Genomic DNA, 20,915 nt, shown 5'->3' with positions numbered 1-20,915 from the left:
TAAAATTTTTCAAAAAAAATTCAAAAGTTGCGCCTTTGTTGAAGTTCCCGCCAAGAATCCAGAAGCATCTACTGATGTAATAAAGATTACCATTGTAAAAAATTGCTTGGTTTCGTTAGTTATGTAAAAAATTTTATTAACTGAAATTATGACTCATTTTATAACTAATATTGTAAATAAAATGATCGAAATATGTAATTGAAGAAAACCTCGCCTCCAATACAGGTAACGAAGGAAATAGTTAAATTTCAAGATTTGGAAGTAACGTTGGTATGCCTATGGTAACCTCAATATTATAAACGTCAAAAATAGTAGAAATCTTCGTCGGAAGGTTTTCTTTCTGTAATAATTGCGTTATTCCGGTGATAAACAAAATTAATCGATCCAAATAAACATTTCTTTCTGTAATAATTGCGTTATTCCGGTGATAAACAAAATTAATCGATCCAAATAAACAAAACATGGCTTAAAAGTGCTTTCGTCTGTTATCCTAACCCAGTGATTTTCGAAAATGGGACATTATCCGTGTTAAGTGGACTCTACCATGTATCAGGATGAGAGCTCCTGACAGCTGAATAGCTTTATTTGTAAAAAGTGCAATAGGTCGATGCAAAATGTTTTCTAAATCACAGACAAGTAAGGATACGTTTCTGGAGCAAACGAAGGCGGCGCGGGAGGAACGGGCGCTGGAGAAGAAGCGTGAACAATCTGCGGTGAAGATACAGGCACTCATCCGCGGCTGGCTTTCGCGACAACGGTTCATCAAACTCATTTTGTACGTATTTAGTCCCTAATATACATGCTTCATACCCTGGCGTATGCTCCACGGCCTCTATAATGCAAAGTCAACGTTTTGTTGGTACTATACACGAACTATGCGACAAGACACATACCTACTACGTAAATTGGATTCAATTTAATTCTCCACTCTCTTTACTGCACGAGCTAGTCATGATACGACAAGTTTCTGAACAGTAATCACAATCGGGATAATTAAGAAACAATAAAACATGTTATTTTCCTTTTAAAATCAATGTATATGTACTTTGTAGATATAGATATGTTTGTTTACATAATTGCAAACATTATTATATATGTACCATAATTAAAATAAACAATTTAATTACATTGTATGCATATCAGAAATGTTTTTCAGATGACCTATTATGTCAAATTATGATTTTCTTCATAATATTGCCATACTGCAATGTATTTGGGGAATTCACATGTTTACATGACTTAGAAACACCATTGTATTTAAATGTTAAAAACCAATTTTTCTTTTTTTTCCGTTTATCTGCAATCAGTCACAAAACTTTAATCAGATTTGATACATTATTATTTGCTAAAGAACAATTAATTACCTATTTTGCTGGAGAAGAATTGTGGTGTACTCTTAGGGAGACCTTTGTCAAAGGGCAAACTGACACAAGGGAAGTAAAAAAGGAAGATGTCTGTAAATGAAAAATAATGTATTATTCAGAAAAAGCAAATGTTACACACTATAAGTTAACTACCTATATGTAAAAACCGGCCAGAAATATAGCCTTATATTATTATTATGATTACCTATTTTAAATAAAGGGATACTTTCAGTCTTCCTTATATTTAAAAAAATTAAAGAGGTAGTCTTGATCAAATTTTTATAGCTTTTAGTTTATACTATCTGGTTGACCAATCCTTTGTCTAAGGGATAGGTACACGAAAGCACCTATGAGGCTGGCATGGTCACTCAGGGTGTTCAAAGCCTCGTTAAAAATAAGAATAAAAAACAATCTTTCTAAGGCCATAAAACAAATCTTGACCAGACACAATGTTAATCTATAATGTCTGGTATCTCAGCAGATAAGAGTGAAGTCCACAATGGCCTACCATCCATTTCTATAACATGTTCTTCTCATCATCACTAATTTAAGAGCCACACTCTTGTCGGTGTAGCATTCTCCATTCTTGTCTATCAAAAGCCAATTCCTTCATTCTCAATTCATTCCTTAAGACACTACATTTGCCTACATGTTAACTTGTTTTTCTATTTAAATAAAATATTAACTCTTTGTTCCAGAGATGAGTTTGACCAAATCCTCCCAGAGGCAGCAAGCCAATCGGTCGAGGAGCCTGCTCAGCCCCCTGAACTAATCCCTGCACTGGAAGTGTACCGTGTGACATGCCGGTTGTTCCTTGTCTTCAGCCAGAAGAGAGACCGCAAGAGATTCGAGAAACTCTGTAAATACATTGTGCAAAGCTTGCACTCTGAGTCTGTGAAGCTGTCTTACGTGGGGGTCTTCTTAAATAAAGAGTACAGGTGAGTACTTTTAATAATATGTTTATTTTCTTCTCATGATATTCTTTGTTTTGTTATTTTATAATTTATAAACCTTTTAATTCAGTCACGGGCAATATATTCCTTTTATTTGCATCAGAAGTTATTTAGAAAAAGAAATAAGAGTCACTCTTTTAATTTCATAACTTTACAACTAACCAAGTATTTAGATTCTATGAAACAACTTCATTATTTAATGTAGAAACTAATTTTATTCACAATTTTCACCACTTATATCAGTACCATTATCAGGTTTCCTATTAATAGAATAATTGTAATTCTCATAACTAATGTAACTTCCTTTTATTATTGTTAGTTACTGTACCTATTTTGTTGAATTATTAGCTTTTGCTTGTGGCTTAGCTCACAGTAAAATTCATAATTATAATCAAATAAATAAATTAAAATAAATTTGGGGTAGCATGGCATCATATAGCATCTTTCCTAATGTATCATAAAAAATCCCAAATAAAAAAATTCCCGTATAAAGAAAAAAGTGCCATATAAAATTTCACCCCCTCTTTGAAGGGGTTGGGGTTAGATTTCCAAAATAAAAATGATGCACGAATATCTTAGTCACATTAGTCTGCATACCAACTTTTAGCATTCTACAGTTTGCATAGCCTGGGGCCTGTTTAATAAAACTTACAATTGTAAATTACAATGACAATTTGATGTACATTGCGGAGTGTGTGATCACGAATATTTTGCAGTTTCATATTAGCTACGCAATGAACATTAAATTGACGTTGTAATTTACAATTGTATGTTTTATTAAATAGGCCCCTGGAGTTAGATCTAGTTTTGTTTTTGTTGTTTTGATCTTGTTTTTCATAGCAGCCAGGCATGCAACTGAATGTACTATTCAAATTAAATGTAGCTGGAATGAGCTACCTAAAGAGGTATAATTACATACATATAAAAAGTCACGTCTATTTTCAACTTTGCTAAGCACAGATGAAATAGGGACATAATTTATAACTACTAATCCAAGTATAATCTGTGGTGTAGTGAGAAATCATTGGATCTCAATCGAAGTGTGGTATGAGCCCCTCTGATACGGGAGGAGCAGCGCGTAACCATGACAACCACTTGCACAGACAACCGCCATTTTTGTTCTACTTTTACTCACTTATAGTCAGTCCTTGTCACTGGTTTACAGCTTACGATGGATCACCCACATCAAGGACCTACTGTACAAATGCTGCCTGTACCTGGAGGAGCTGAAGCCAGAGTCCCCGATGGACACACAGAGCATCCTCATCCACCTCCACACCCTGGTGGAGTTCACAGCCACCAACACCTGGGCACTCACCCGACTAAAGAACTTCGACAAGCTACGCGGAGGCATGACACAACTTTGTGCAAATGTCATGGGTTCTTTGTTCCATAGGGGATATTACTTAACTTTAAAGGTGAGAGACACAATGTAATATTCTTTACGATTTTGCCAGAGACCTTTATGTTACAAATATGAGCTAGAAAGAACATTTTTAAAGAGATATCGTAACTAAGTTTGCCCAGTAGAATATTTTAAGTAAAAATAAACATAAACAACCTATATACGCTGGGCATAGGCCTCCCCTCCATCAACCAGTGGGGGTATGGACCATACTCCGCCATGCTGCTTCACTGCGGATTGGTGGAGGTGTCTTTTTTATGGCTAACAGCTTGGACCAACGGCTTAACGTGGCCTCCGAACCACGGAATAATCTTACATTTTCGGACAATCAGGTATTTCAATCCTGCAAAGTTCTTACCAAACAAAGGACAGTCTCTCAAAGTGATTTCGACAATATCCCCATCGGGAATCGAACCCGGACCTCGAATCGTGACCCCGATGCTCTAACCACTAGACCACAGAGGCTGTTATTTTAAGTAATGGTAAGTAAATAATTACTATAGCCCAACAAGGACTAAAAGTATGAAAACAGATGTATTGGTATAACAAAAAAAACATTTACATAATGTGTTTTCAATCATAAGAAGTACAACACATAATAACGGGTTCGTACCGCGTTTAAAGTAGGAATATGAGACTCCTGATATTCCCGTGATCATGGCACTTGCAACAGTGTCTAAATATCGGGAGTCTCATATTCCTACTTTAAACGCGGTAAGAACTCGTTATTATGTGTTTTAATTATGATAATAACCGCGTAAGCTTAAAACAATGTATAAGAAGTAGACATGCAAGAACACATGTAGCTTTATTTAAACAAAATATTCCACTCGATTATAATAATGTAACTCTCTTCCAGTCTCTCCTGCTCCGCGGGCTGTGTCGCGAGAAGGTGTGTCTCAAGAACATAGCATTAGCAGCGGTGGTGACCCTGTCGCTGCGGCCGCTGGTCTCCGCGCAGTTTTCCGAGAAGCTGCTCACCATGTACATCATACAGATACTGTCAGTGCCTACGCTCGTCTACCACATGCATCAGATATCGCCTGAGGTATAGTTGTAAAACTGTGGTGCTGATTCCAATACGCACTGTCTAATTTTATTTTAAGTTATACCTGTCATTTTCTTATCCGCCGAAAAGGAAAGAGACGGCAATCGACCGACATCAAATTTATGGAACACACCTCAATTTTAGCCAGAAATTTAAAAACCCCTCCCAAAATTTAATATTGGCTAATAACCCGTCAGGATTAAGTTGACAGCACATGTCAAACAGATTGAATATCAGTGGGATGTCTATTTTGTGCGTCCACGTTATTCATTCATTTAATCATTCGTTTTAAAATTAACAGTCGTCATTTGTCCATCTCTATCCTTTTCAGCGGATAAGAAAATGACGGGTATAACTTAAAATAAAATTAGGTGTCTGCAGGAATTGGGGCCAGTATTTTAGTATAATTTGATAGCGAGCGTTGTATACGAGACAGAAATCACGTGACTATATAAAAAAATTACATATAAATTCCCGGATTTGACATAAGCCTCGGAAATGTAATGTCTGGCTCCTTACCACGCATCACCAACAAGCTCGAATGGGATTTCTTTGTAGAAATCCAAGTTTATCTAACAGCTCTGTGTGGTGTGGGTACTTACAGTATTTAGCTTGCGATGGGCTCTGACTACCCCGATTGGGATATACTCGTGAGTTTATGTTATGTTATCCCACCTTATTAAATGCAGCCTTCTAATGAAGGGGCTTATCCTGCACAACACTAAAAACCACGTCATAATAACTGCTTATGGTCAGTCGATCAATCGCATGTTTGGGCACAAAAATGTTATGTATGAAAATGTTGTGATAAAAGTAACAACATTGTTTCGATGTATGAACAGAAAACTATTGTACAACCTAAAAAATGTTCTATATCCGCAGTCAATAACGACGTTCCGCTCGCACTCGATGTTCGACAAGTGTGTGGAGTTCCTGAGCACAGACCAGAACATGCGCATAGTGTTCAACACGCTGGAAGGCAACTACGCTCTGTGCCTGCTGGCTAACTTGGTGCAGCTGTCCCATCTAGAACGCGAGTATGCGCTACCTGACACTTACTACCCTACTTTTGTGGTGAGTTTTAGAATTAAAGTTTTTCTTGCTTCTATGCTGGACTGGGAGCGGATAAATAACGTGGAACATAGTCTGCTGCCATGTTGTCGGACATGTAAAAAGCATAGGGTTTGGATGATCATTATATGGACGATAGGCTAACTGTATGATTGAAGAGATGGAACCGCACGATCATAGATAAGTGCTCATCGCTCATATAAAACCCTTCATTTTAAAGAGGATTCCTAACATGAAATTATCTAACTTTACTTTCTCCCTCTACTAATCTTGCTGTTTCTCTCCACCAGCTGGTGGTGACGCGTTTCCTGGACTCGTGCCAACAATACGTGGTCTGCAAGAAGGGCAACCTCAGCAACTGGCACCCGATCCTCGGCTGGTTCTCTCAGAGCTTCGACGCGTACCTCCCTCCGGCTATGGGCAACCTTCGCAACCAACTATCCTTGCTCTGGGGTGCGCCAATGTTGAAGAAACTGTTAGCTACACCGTTGAAGGAGATGATAGATGCAGGAGTCACCGGCGAAGAGGGCGCCGGGCCATCGCAGCCGTCCACGCCAGTGCAGAGTAATAACCCAGCAGCTATAATACGCAGGGCGATAGAGGCTAGGACTAACAGGTTGGTTCTTACGTTCGTTAACTATTACAGCGAGACAGCGATACGGCATAATCCTCCGTAACATAGGCGGTGTCGCGCGAGCCACTTCGCAGTTTTGCAAATGTTCTGCTCGATGTCGTCGACCTATCAAGCTTTGGCGCAAGTAACACTGCTTTGTATTACTTTAAAATATAATTTCCTCAAGAGGCTTCATGGTAAATTGCTAAAGTAGTAAATCTAGCTGAACTCTAAATTTAAAGTGATATTTTTTTGTTGTTTCAGAGCGAATGCACATAAAAATTATAGAAAATTAGGATCTCCAGATTGTACGAAAGCGGCTCTGATCTGCTCCATGTACCATACGGCATTGCAGACTATGACTCAAGTTAAACTTGATATATTAACAGGTAAAAGTCTTTAAATGTTCCAAACATTTTTTTGCTTTCCTTATTCGTGTTACTTTTGGTAGGAAAACTTCTGTAGTAATTAATAAGTCTATCAAAAGTATACGTAGTCGGTCCCAAAGTTCTGTCATATATGAAAATAGTGATAAAATAAAAAGTACCAATAAGTTTATAAAAATTTATATATCAATTTAAAGTATATTTATTAAGAAATGAAAATAACTTAAAATTATTCGAAATGACCTCCCTTGTTTTTAATAACTTCCCTCAAACGCCGCGGCCAGTCATCTATCGCAGCACGCACCATATTCATGTCTATTTCAGCGACGGCTTTAATTATGGCTGACTTCAGGCTCGCCAAATTTTTGTGGGGTTTAGCACAGACCTTGTTCTCTAAGACCTGCCAAATTTTATAATCCAGAGGATTAAGGTCCGGACTGGAGGAAGGCCAATCTTCGTGTCTAATAAAGTCAATTTTTTGATGGTCGAACCAGGCTTGAGTAGTTTTGGCTTTGTGTGCAGGCGCAGAATCCTGCTGGAACACGAAATTATGTCCTGAAAATAGCGTGTTGGGTAGATCTTTGACAAGCCGATTCAAAACCGACTCTTGGTACACTTTTGCACTGGTTTTGACACCTTTTTCGCAGAAATGAACCTCCGTTGGCCCATAGTAAGAGACACCTAACCAGATCACTGAAGATGGATGATGCCCATGTTGAACCCGCGGAACTTTTTTTCCTGCTTCTTCAGAGTTCTCTGCGTACACTCTATCGTTTTGCTTATTGTACTTTTCTTCTATATCAAAAATTTTTTCGTCTGTAAAAAGTATGTCACGGTGTCGGTTTCTCGCGTACCGTTTTAATAACAACCGGGATCTTTTGAGTCTAATTGCTTTCAGGCGGGCATTAAGTAAGTGTTCACTCTTTTTCTTGTATGCTCGCAACTTAAGGTCTTCGTTTAAAACCTTTTTGACTGTTTTTCTACTGACCCCCATCTGCAAAGCCATTAGTTTCTGTTTTCGGACAGGATTTCTTCGTATGCGCGCCTTTATCGCTTTGATCACTGCTGGTGTTCTTGCGGAGCGAGGCCGGCCAGTTCTTTTCTTGTCCTCAACACTTGAGACTTCATTATACCTATTTATGGTAGAATACACAAACCTAAGTGTTATTTTCAAATTTTTGAGCAACTTGAAAATGGTATTCGGCGAGTGTCCACAGCGATGCAACGCTAAAATTGCGATTCGGTTTTCTTTCAAGGTCCACTCCATCGTAATAAATCACGGCAAATGATCATTTTTTGTTTTAAAATAATTGTCAAACATTCAAAAATGGAACGCCATAAAATTTTTCTAAAAGCATAATCGAAATTTAAAAATAATGTGCCTGTGACAGAACTTTGGGACCGACTACGTACTTCCCAGATTCTTAATAGCCTCAGTACAAAGTTCTCACAAGCTTGGTGTCAGTCAAGAAACGAGAGAAGTAGTAAGTAGTTATTAGCGAGTGGTGTGGTTCAAGTGGCTACAAATATTGGAGGTTTTAGTAACGTGAAATTGTACGGTAAATAACCACTTTCCATAAATAATATACATTAGGTACGGTCACGAGCATTAATATGTATACACTTTAGTACCATGTCAAATGTGACATGGTACTAAAGGTGTCAAAAAAAATAATGATCTTTTTTGACAAATTAAACCGTAGGTCTCATTAAATGTCAAATATGATAGTGCGACAAGGTTGTAAAATGGGTACATGATATTGCTCATGACTGTACATAAACAAAAATAGCCTAAATGTATACAGTCCCGCTTCTGGGCACAGGCATCCCCTCTCAGGTGTTTGGACTAGTAGCCCCCTAACAGCTTAACACGCCATCCGATGCACAGAACCTTCTTACTTTTCCATCATCATCCTCCCGCCCTTATCCTACTCCTACTCTAAGTGTGGTCGGCATAACGTGTAACCAACTTGCTTTTCAATAAATAACTTTTCATTTTACCAGGTTTATGCAATCAAGATGAAATACTATACTCGTTGTGGCAATTCCTATGTACGTTGGGACCAAACTGCGGGCTGAAGTCGTTCCTTGATCTCCTAGCTGTAAATACGAAGAGTTCCGCGCCAGAGTTCCAGATGCTGATACTCTTCGCTGACTGCATGACGCATTACGTTACGTGAGTATCTTCTTTTACACGTTGCCGATTCCAGTTTATACCTGTCACTTTTTTAACCGTCGGAAAGGAAAGGGACGGATAATCGACTACGGAGCTACGAATATTGTGTTAAAATTGAGTACGAAGATACTGTAGCATTTACAGTATAATTAGCTCCGCTACTTCTTGTGAACTGTAGTGAAGTTAAATAAAAAACTAGTATAGATTATAAAGTAAAAAGATATAAATAAAAATTAATGATAGTTTTATGCCTTTTTTGAAAGGTGTTTTAATGTTGTCATTATGTCAACATATTGAGACAACAATTCTTTCACCGTATTAAAAAAAATACTAGATTTTGTTGGAAAAAAGCGCTTTGATGCGAGGTTTTCACTACAAGGCGATAGGCGATTATCTTGATCTTAGGCAAGTAGTACTGAGGAAATTGCAACATTACTAGTAGGGAATGCGTATATGTTCAACATCAGTAATATCGGAATAAGTAATACGATTTGTAAAAGGTGTGTTATGTAAATTCATCTTTTTTTCTTTTCAGTATATTAGACGACATGGAAATGTACGAGCAACAAAATCCGTTCAAGTTGCAAGATTTTATTAATATGTCGCAGTTTCTTAATTTATTTGTTTACAAGTCAATTATGGGACAGTTATTTGGTAAGTGACTTGATTTCACTCATGTTTTTTTATTTCCCACCGGGGTAAGCAGAGACTATAGAATTCCATTTGCTTCGATCCTGACACACTTCTCTTGCTTCCTCCACATTCTACAATCGCTTCATACACGCACGCCGGTTCAGAGTAGATCATACTAAACCTTTTTTAAAGTCATCTTCAATTTGGTCAATGTAACTTACAATAAATTATTTTTATGTGATCTAAGCTAAACGTTTGTCTCTCCAGGGGGGTTAAAATGGCCACATCGAAGCAATTCATCTAAGAAAGCAATATTGCTGTTTGTAATTTTTTTGCATTGCGCATTTACTTTTATATGCGCAAATGTCAAATTGCAATATTGCTTTCTTAGACGAATTGCTTCGATGCGGCTTTTTTTTTAAATAATATTTGTATTCAGATAAAAAGTACGAATTTTTAACCCTCCAGATCTCAAAAACATCCAAAGCAACGAGCTGTTCAGCTCGCTGCACACGCTGCTGCTGGTGCTGTACCGGCGCGACTGCCGCCGCCCCTACACGCCGCCCAACCACTGGCTCGTGCGCGACATACGCGACGCGCAGTTCATGTGCGACCTCGAGAAGGGGAAGAAGCCGCAGCAGGTTCATAGCACACTATACACACAGCTTATGCGGCAAATAAAATAAGTCACTACAAAAAAAAGGAAGGAGCTCGGTGGCGCAGCGGTAAACGCGCTCGGTCTGCGATTGTTGAAGTTAAGCAACTTTCGCAAAGGCCGGTCATAGGATGGGTGACCACAAAAAAAAAGTTTTCATCTCGAGCTCCTCCGTGCTTCGGAAGGCACGTTAAGCCGTTGGTCCCGGTTGCATTAGCAGTCGTTAATAACCACCAATCCGCACTGGGCCCGCGTGGTGGTTTAAGGCCCGATCTCCCTATCCATTCATAGGGAAGGCCCGTGCCCCAGCAGTGGGGACGTTAATGGGCTGGTGATGATGATGACAAAAAAACCATCATATGCGAGTTCGCCGCTTTTTTCTTGACTAAAAAAATGTAATAAAATGAATAACTGTAATTATTATTGCAGGTGCTTGTACAAAAAACGCCACATATGATCGCGCACGGAGAACGCGTCAGACTGTTCAGGCGAGCCGTTGCCGATGAAAAAGTATGTGTCTATTGTATTTCTTAACTCTCATTGGTGCTAATTCCTGCAGACGACATCTAATTTCATTTTAAGTTATACCTGTCATTTTCTTATCCTCTGAAAAAGAAAGACAGGCATAAAATTTATAGAACACACGTACATTTTAAGCAGAAATCTAAAACAACTGTAAAAATTTTACATCGGCCAATAACCCGACAGATAAGTAGACAGCACGTCAAACGGATTGCATACTAGCGAGATGCCTTTTTTATTCGCCCGGGTTATTCATTGGTTTTAAAATTGAGGGCACGTTAAGCCGTGGGTCTCGGCTATTAGCTGTAAAAACACCACCAAGCCGCAATGGAGCAGCGTGGAGTAGAGGCTTGTGCCTAGCTACGAGACATATATGGGTCGTTCTTCTTTTTTATCGACAATGATCTGTCTTACGTACTGCTTTTAATAAGTTATGTTTTAGAATTTTATTACATGTTTCCATTGTCCAAAAATATAGTTATTTTATTATACTCAAAATACAAGCAAAATACTAATCGATTCCTCAATTAGTTATTAACGTAGCTTCATTGTTTTTCACAAAATTTTGTGACAGAGTGGTATATTGAAATGCTGTCTCCGATGAAAAGGGCCACTCTGTCACAATATTTTTTTGGAATGCGCCTGAAAAGAAAAGTATGTTACCAAGATAAAGAGAACCACTAAATAGTCCTTTACGGACAGATCTTTATATGATGTTTTAAAATATTTATTGCTGTTATAATTTTAAAGATGTTAAGTCCGATTAATTGGGAAAATGTCTTTTTATTGTCAATAAAAAAGAAGAACGACCCATATACGATAAGTTTTACTAACAGAATGAATCTTGTTGTTTGATTTTTTTTGTACCCTCCCATACACTCATCGTGTTTCCAGGTGGTATTAGGCCTGACAGAGCGCGCATGCGGCGGTCGGTCGACGCTAGTGACAGTGCGCCGCGCGCGGCTCGTGGAAGATGGCTACCGACAGCTGGCAGCGTTGCCCAGTCGCGCGCTCAAGGGAGTCGTGCGCGTGCGCTTCATTAACGAGCAGGGACTCGATGAGGCCGGCATCGATCAGGATGGTGTTTTTAAAGGTGACTGTCTGTTATCCCCATAAATGTAGGCAGAGGTGTATAGCGTAGAGAGCCAGCCTATTGCCATTAACCAAGCCCAAATCCTGGAAGTTAACCTCCAGCATAGAATCAGGAATAATACTACGTATGCAACGCCAACTCTACTCCCCACCAGCGGCTGAGCTAGGATTGTTTTTATTCGTCCCTATTTTTCTTAAAATTACTTTTCAGATTCCCACATATTATATTCCCACGTTACAATACAATACTATCGGTGCAATACAACATAACAGAAGCGCAGGACTACATCTCAATTGGGATAGCCAGAGGTACATCCATCGCGATATGAACTAAGTACCCACACCTCACCATGCTTTCTTTTAAACCAACGTGATAGGTGATATATCGCCGTCTATAACGTTCGAGCCAACTGTGTTAGTGTAAACAATGTAGAATATAATAGAAATGTTTTATTGCGACCACGTGTTCGCACAAATTGAGGTGTTATAAAAATACAGAAGTAAGTATTATAGTATCAACATGGACCAGGTAAGGGCACTATATCGGCAGTATATATATCGGTACAATATGAAATGAAAAAATGTTTTTATTACCAGAAAACAATACAATGAGGCACATAAAGTAAGACGGGTATGGGTACTTATGTTAAAAATATATCCAAATGAACAGAGGTTCCCAAACTAAGCGGAGCCTGTATCTTGGGAAACCGTAAAAAAGGGTACATGTGATGTTGGCGCATAGTTTGCCAAAGGAAACTTAAAATTAAACTTACGTCTAAGTATTATAGAGTGAAGGGTGTGTGTGTTAAGTAGGAATATGAATGTGTGAATATGCGAGTTTAGTGTATGCAAGTATAATAGTAGAAGTAATCATAACAATAATAATACAATAACCGTGAAACTTACAACAAACCTTTAATTATCGTAATATGTCATCAGAATTCCTTGAAGAGACGATAAAGCGCGTGTTCGACCCGTCACTGAACCTATTCCGCGTGACGAGCGAAGAGCGACTGTACCCGTCGCCCACCTCTTGCCTGCAGGAGAACCACCTGCAGCTCTTCGAGTTTATCGGACGCATGCTCGGCAAGGCGGTTTATGAGGTGCGTTGATATTTATCTCACGTCTATAGAAATAGACTACACTGGGCGCCATCCCACTCGCGTCAGACAGAGCACTGCAGGACGGAAGGCAAGAAATAAACCACTGCCCTGTTTTTTTCCCTAAAAAGTAGCATGGAGAATTCTACACCGACAAGAGCGTGGCTCTTAAATTAGTGATGAACATTCACGTACTTTATACGTGATTAAATGTTAATTTATTTATTATTTACAACATGACAGTAATAAGGTAAATTCAACAGGGTAAAAAACTATCACCTTAATAATTTTGTTGCCCCTACACTTCGGTCCCGTTGCAGCGACTGTGGTCACGGGATGACAGAAGGTGATTGTTTGTTTTTTTTTTACCTTATTTAACACGTATTTAATCACGTATCGTACCGTTAAAAACAATATAGGTTTATATATATTGTTTATTGTAGTATGATTATGACGATAAAAAATATTAAATGAGGACAAAAACTACCTATTTCTCCCATCAGGTGTCGCCACTGTTCAGTGTTCTTAAATTTTGTCACTTTCCCATACTATTTGAGTAAACAAACATATTGCTTCTGTTTTTTTTTTCAACTATACCCTTTGCGCAGCTTTTAACTGCATAATCAGTGTTATATTTAATCCCTAAAGAACGGAACTGATGGCTTTTATTTTTCGTAACTCATCCTTCAGACGGGATGCTCTCCACGTTGCTCCATATTTTACAGCAATATGTCACGAATTTTAGCTGGACAGAATGGAGAACTATCAAAATTTAGGAACACTCAACAGTGCTGCCGCGACATGCCACCTACAATTGACTTTCTGGATTTTGTCCTCATTGTACTTGTTTCTCCTCAGGGGATTGTGGTGGACGTGCCGTTCGCGTCGTTCTTCCTGAGCCAGGTGCTGGGGCAGACGCAACAGGCGCTCTACAGCTGGATCGACGAGCTGCCGTCCCTCGACAGAGATCTCTACCGGAGTCTTACATACATCAAGCACTTCCAGGTACGCTCACAACCAATAATATGTATGACAAACTTGCTTTTGGGATGGATATAATCAATTATTATTATGATTGTACAAAAGTAAGAGGATTCGTGCCTCGGAAGGCACGTTAAGCCGTTGGTCCCGGTTACTACTTACTAATGTAAGTACGTAGTCGTTACATAATCACGTCAAAACCCTGACACCAGGGTTGATGAAGTTAGTCATCCACCTTACAACCCACACTATAGCAGAATGCGCGGTACGCGTGAAATTTGTTATATACACAAGCCAGTGTTGTAACGTTCACTAGCATAGTAATGTATCAGTCGAGATTAGGGTGTTCATTTATTGTCTATCTAACAATGTGTATGTGTATACACCTCAATCCATCTGTGGCGGGGTGAACAACGCAAAAAACGAATAATTTTGTTTGTGTGGACAATTGGATACTTAGCTTAGATTCTATATTTTCAGGGTGACATCTCGTCCTTAGAGCTAACGTTTTCCGTCGATGAAGAAAGATTGGGTGAAATTGTCACTCACGAATTAGTACCCGGTGGTAAAGCTATCCCAGTCACCAACGAAAACAAGTAAGATATTTCTTTTCTTGTCGAAGTTCTATTTAGTTTTCTCGTCACTACTTTTCACACCCATAAAAATACTTTGCTTTTCATAAAAAATTGAAACTATTCCAAATTTTTCTTCAAAAAAACATGATGACCACCACACTCGCTGCTGAACTGCTTCATGCGGACTTCTGGCCAGATGGAGTGGTGTTCCGACGCTTCAGGGAGGCGAAGACGAACAATTAATTCCCTGAATAGCTTATTTTAATTATAATTATAATATTGTATGCAGTTTTATATTAAGGTATATATTGTATGGGCCTTAGTTGACTGATTCAAATAAATAAATAAAGAAATATTAAGGAATGTTAATATATATAAAAAATAAAATCCTTATCATAATACGTACGACGTTTGACGTTTACTTTTTATTGTCTAATAATCTTTACGAAACAAACTTACGAGGCATTTCGATTTTTTTAATGAGATATTTTACCGGATGAGCACTTCCTATTTGTCCAAATAAATATAATAAAGAATGCCATCCGGTAGTCAACATGCAAGAATTTATAGAAAAAAAAAATCTTTGGACATCGAAATTTCTATGTGGAACCTACAAGATCAGAATTTAATGATTATGTTTTTAATTCCAGAATAAACTATATCCATCTGATGGCCCACTTCAGAATGCATACTCAAATAAAAGACCAGACGAACGCATTCATCAAGGGCTTCAGGACAATTATCAACCCTGAATGGCTGTCTTTGTTTTCTACTCCTGAGGTAAATCTTTTTTTAATTTATTTTATGAATTTCCAGAGGGGTTTTGGTTTGGGGCGGACTTGGCTTAAGTGTGCGTGTAGGTAGGTAAGCTAAGTAATTAGGACTGTATTTTCAGGGGTGAATCGGAATACAATGAAAAAGAAAGTTGGAAAACGAACTAGTAGTGGTCTCAGAAATTACGTCCATATTTACTTCGAAAAGTTAGATGAAAGAAATATTTCCGTAATGCAGATGATGGACAAAGAGAACTGAGGGTCTACAAGGGCAACGTTATTACATTTCATGTAAAAAAGCAATATTGCAATTTGACATTGAAAAGCAAGTGCGTAATATAAACAAAAGTCAAATAGCAATATTGTCATTTTGAACCCCCCTGAAAATTAAGCTCAGCAGCGCGTCCGATGATGACCTTAACCCTTTCACGGGCAGGGACCATGGCTCATTGATGGTTCATAATAGATAGTACGACACTTTGGAATCGGAACGTCATTAGACGTTCTGTCCTTGAAAGTGTTAACCTTTATACTTTATGTTTCAGTTGCAACGTTTAATAAGCGGGGACAATGTCCCCCTAGATCTACGGGACCTGCGCCGGCACACGCAGTACTACGGCGGGTTCCACGACTCGCACCGCGTCGTCTGCTGGCTGTGGGACGTACTGCAGCGGGACTTCAGCGAAAATGAACGCGCCATGTTCCTCAAGGTATTCTATTGTAATGGTTGTGTACATGTAATGTCATTGTCTGTCATAGATTTCGTACGAATAAACGCGCAAAGTCGAGAGGAGTGGAAAATTCAAGGGAGACCTTTGCCCAGCAATTGAATCCTGTAGGCTACACGCCGTACGCCTCTGTGTAAAGGTGGTAATACATGCCAGAAATACGGAGCAGTAGATTGCATACTAGCTACAGACTCGTGGCCACTGTGGAAGTGTATCCTAGGCCCAAGCTCAACTTGTAAACATCCGAAAAACGATTGTAGTGCAATCCACTTGCATGCCAGTTAACATACACACATGAAAGTAACTGGCACGTGCAAGGAGCTGGCATGCAAGTGGGCCAGCGAAAATTGACGACAGGTCGACATGGCAATCGGGGCATGAGGTGAGCCACGGAGGCGGGGCGCCCCGCACACCCGCACCGTCCCCGCGGCGTCTTAGTCTTAGTGTCGCACGAGTCCGTATCGACCGCGTTTATCGATTATAATCTCGCTTACATAATTTATTACTATTGTGTTTTAAAAATGGCTACGGTTGCATCTTCGTCGCGTGTTCAAGCAAAAGCAATAATTCACTCTTAAGCTCGAGAACTAGCTAGAAAAGTGTTAGAAAATTGTAACATTGAACGGAAAAATAATTGTTACAAATTGTTGTTGAAAATGAATATTGGGAACAAGACATGGGAATGGAAAATGAAATGGAAGATTTTATTATAAAAGTCGGAGATACCAGTGACGAAGATTTTTTAAGTTTTTGTAGCGATACGTTAGATGATTCAGATGAATAAATATTAACTTAAATGAAAACGTGGTATTATTTATTCACATTTTGTTACATACATAATAAAAATATATCGATATTGAAAACGTCACGTCACTAGAGAATTGCCATGTCGACCTGTCGTCTACATTACAGGTATACCTGCCTTAACACTTTCAAGGACAGAACGTCTAATGACGTTCCGATTCTAAGGTGTCATACTATCTATTATGAACCATCAATGACCCATGGTCTCCGCTCGTGAAAGGGTTAAACTCACGCTTGTGAAGCTGCTGACTGTAATAACATTTATTTTCTTCCAGTTCGTCACATCGTGTTCGAAACCACCTGTCCTTGGCTTTGCTCATCTGAAACCGCCATTTTCAATCCGCTGCGTCGAAGTTGGTGATGACGAAGACACGGGAGACACTATAGGTAAGTGCTTGCATACTAAACAATACTCGAAAGGCAATAAAAACGCAATTTTTTTTAGATACATCACGCCATGGTATATAACAAAACCAGGTATGCTCGAAAGGGACAGCTAACATATCAAGATTAGCCCAGCTGACGTCATTCCACCCTGCGTTGCCATTTCGTGAAAAATAATTACCCACGACCAATATTTTTAATTTAGTTTGCAAGGTAATTTTGAATTTTTAGTTAAATATTTACTTGTCGTTTTTGTATAGAGCTGCCGGGCTGTGCATTAACGTTATCTGACTTATAGATTATCTAAGCCTGACATGTAGATTTTATCATGGAGAAATGAATATACTACATTTTATATGCTCTCCAAAACTTCATCTAATTCCCTTCTCCTATCTACACGTAGGGCGTCGGTACTTAGTTCATTCGAGGGATATACAGTCATGAGTAATATCTTGTACGCACTATAGAACCCTGTCGCACTATCATATTTGATATTTACTGAGACTAACGGTTTAATTTAAAAGTTAATGTGACATGGTATCAAAGTCCCCATTTGGGTATAGTCTTGAGCTTATGTTTGTTGTTGTTATCTACAGGTAGCGTGATTCGAGGTTTCTTTACAATCCGGAAGAAGGACCCTTTGAACCGACTGCCGACCTCTTCAACATGCTTCAACCTCCTCAAGTTGCCCAACTACCAGAAACGAAGCACGCTGCGAGACAAGCTCCGATACGCCGTCAACAGCAACACAGGATTTGAACTATCGTAGTTTGCTATTATCAAGAGTACACTCGTGTTTGCCTCATATTTATTATTACGTCTGCTCCTTCTCGGCGTGTGTCCAAGGCAAGGAGACAAGTGAATTACGACCTGTTTAAAAGAACTGAAATGTTGAACGAAACTACGAAGCATTTTCAACATACGTTATCAACAGTCGCGTGTGGTGCTACAAATGAGGCGTTGCATTTTTTTTACATCAGTCACACGTCTTTCTCATCTTCAGGCGATGTACAATTACTTGTTTGTAATAGATTTAAAATGGTGTTCTTTCGATATTTTAAATTAAATAGTTTTTATACTCGATGTTCAAAAATCCAAAGTTATAAACTACAGATTTGAACGTCATGATATACCAAGGAAAATTATTTTAGCAGTTAAACTTAAAATTATTTATGTAATTATTTTAGGTTCTAGTTTATGGACTGCATTTCTAAATTTAAAATTAGTAAGAGGCTTGGTGTTACCGATAATATTTTTATGTATTTCAAGGGCACTTTTAGTCATGTACACTTAAATAATTATTAAAAAAACGGCGAGACAATTTCAAGTTGTTTCTTTGGCGTGGCCAGTAACTCGCATTAGTTTGTGCTATTTCTGTTATAAACTTACTATAAAAGCTAACGCTAAACGGAAAAATACTCAATAAATGAAAAATTAATAACGAAAAAACTGGTTACTTGTGTTACTTAAGTGCAGACTTATTTTTGGTATTCATGAAAAGTTAGTTTAGATTATCTTTGTTGTTGTATAGTTTCTCTACGTTACGATATACTAAATTACTGATACATATTATCATAATATAATATGTATAATTTACGCTGTATTGTACATACATTTATAGCTCGTTTGAAAACTTAGAGATTTTGTCATAAATATATTTATTATTGCGTATAATTGTTATACTGTGGCTATTTTATGTAAGCTCTTATCGTGAAAATCACTTTGATATGCATAGAAAACGATAATTTTCACGATTAAAGCTACATTAAATTAAAAATTTCCACGATACAATGTAAATTAATATAAAATGGAATTCTAAACATCTCAATCCAGTCCAATGTATAACTATGTGTATATAGACAATAACGTGCTAGTTTTGTAATGGATTTGTATTTATTTATCCCTTTGTATGTATAGTACAAATAAATACAGTTTGTAATGTAAAAATATTTTTGGTCATAGTTTAGTCGGCCTAGACTTCCGTGTCCCAGGCCTGTATGTCTACAACAGTAGCTTTTTTCAAGGAAATATAGTAGTTTTTACTTAAGTCGATTGTACACGCAAATCAAAATACCCAACCCAAATTTAATTGACTTCTAAATTGTTTGCAATCTCCATAATAAAATAACATTTTGTCAACCTGTTAAAATTTAGAAGTATAGTTTATTTTTAAATATTTATTTTCCTGAAGTAAAGTTATCTTTCGTTATTTTTATAGTGCAATTACTTTTACAACTATTTAGGACCCTACTTATAGTAAAGATACCTTACGGTGAACAAAGAATAGTATTTTGTAGCGATGTGTCCTTTATGGTTTTGATTGGTAACTTTTAGATATTTACGATTAATATACATAAACATGGATCAGCATATTAAGTAATATTTTATACTAGCCACGTAAATATGTTGTATAACACAATGTGATTCTCTGTGATAATATAATTGATATTTATTAAATATATTTTTGTTTTATTTTATTACCTTACCTTTTGTTTTATTATAAACTATATCCGCGGGCCTGTTGTTGAGCGTTGGGTTCATGATCGAAGGTCCCAGGGGATATATCAACTCGAGTGTATACAAAAAATACTTTGTGATCTCTAGTTTGGGTAGGAACATTACAGGATGATTACAGGCTGATCCTCTGATTGTCCGAAAGATGATCCGTGCTTACGCCGTTGATCCTAGTTACTAGTTGCTGATGTAAACACGTATAATGAGTCGCATCAGGGGTCTTTGGCGGCTAAATAATTTAGCAACCCTAGCCCCCATAGATGTAACAGATAGTTAATCGGTATTTTGGAGTCTTATGTGGCACAAAGGTCATGTTTATGGTATGTTTCATTCGTAATTATGTTAGTCTATGTAGGTAGGCTTCGTAACATGTTTAAATGGGTTTTTAAACACGCCAAATTTCCAAAGTGTATGTAGTAGGTTTGTTTGCTCCACGCAATGCTCAGAAACTACAAATCATATTACTATATTTTTTATAGTAGGTGTAAAGTATCATTCCACTAAGGGAACAGTCTAAGTTTCATCAAAATTGGTTTAGTAGTTTTTTATATTATGGTCAAAAAATCGTTAAAAATAAAGACGTAAAGGTTAAAATTATAATGATTCGTTCGGTCATTTTGATTTGATAGTATATATACCTATATTACATAAGTACTTTGATAACATAGCTATCTAGTTATTGGCTATTGATATTTTCTAATAATATTTTAGTATTAGCAACTCGAAAAATTAAAAAATCTGAGAAATAAATAATAGTCTACGTAAGTAAAAAGATCGACCCGTTGTATAGGTAAATAGAGTTTACAGGTTGCAGATAGCGCCGACTTGTATCTATTCAACAAAATATTATTTCTTACTTTTGGAAAACGTGCGTGGGGCCGAGTGGAGTGACACCAATCGGCGATTATCCCTGTATGCACTACTATACATGTGTGACTATTTATAGTGAATGGAAATTTGACTACCGGTCTCAACGAAACGGTTTTTTTATCGGTATTTATTTCTATTTACATATTTTTATGGGGTTGAGCGAAATTAGAAAACAATTTTGAAAAGAACGCCCGGAAATGGCTTGTAGCGTCACCATGTGGACAAAATTGTCAACAGTGAAACATTTCCTTTCTTTTATCTACAAATA

The 20,915-nt window shown here is 37.8% G+C and overlaps 1 protein-coding gene across 1 annotated transcript; it reads left to right on the top strand.

Annotated features, from left to right (window-relative positions):
• Positions 1-317: 317 nt before the first annotated feature.
• LOC126367520 (ubiquitin-protein ligase E3B) lies at positions 318-19,722 on the top strand. The gene is made up of 19 exons (XM_050011069.1): positions 318-775; positions 2,063-2,302; positions 3,483-3,735; positions 4,582-4,770; positions 5,653-5,844; positions 6,132-6,457; positions 6,719-6,843; positions 8,845-9,016; positions 9,552-9,670; positions 10,118-10,290; positions 10,734-10,814; positions 11,721-11,919; positions 12,858-13,021; positions 13,877-14,023; positions 14,480-14,595; positions 15,225-15,354; positions 15,893-16,057; positions 17,155-17,266; positions 17,860-19,722. The coding sequence occupies exons 1-19, from the start codon at positions 615-617 to the stop codon at positions 18,030-18,032; spliced, it is 3,237 nt and encodes a 1,078-aa protein (XP_049867026.1). The 5' UTR covers positions 318-614; the 3' UTR covers positions 18,033-19,722.
• The last annotated feature ends 1,193 nt before the right edge of the window (positions 19,723-20,915 follow it).

This window comes from Pectinophora gossypiella, chromosome 6 (genome assembly GCF_024362695.1).
Source record: "Pectinophora gossypiella chromosome 6, ilPecGoss1.1, whole genome shotgun sequence".
In the NCBI taxonomy this organism is placed as follows: domain Eukaryota; kingdom Metazoa; phylum Arthropoda; class Insecta; order Lepidoptera; family Gelechiidae; genus Pectinophora; species Pectinophora gossypiella.
Note: the sequence above shows the minus strand (reverse complement) of the source record. Positions and strands in the feature narration are given on the sequence as shown.

Bases quoted from the DNA above. Each gene is read 5' to 3' on its own strand.
- LOC126367520 (XM_050011069.1), top strand. From the start codon at position 615: ATGTTTTCTAAATCACAGACAAGTAAGGATACGTTTCTGGAGCAAACG. The intron at 14,024-14,479 runs GTACGCTCACAA...CTATATTTTCAG, and splicing joins CATACATCAAGCACTTCCAG to GGTGACATCTCGTCCTTAGA. The intron at 16,058-17,154 runs GTATTCTATTGT...ATTTTCTTCCAG, and splicing joins AACGCGCCATGTTCCTCAAG to TTCGTCACATCGTGTTCGAA.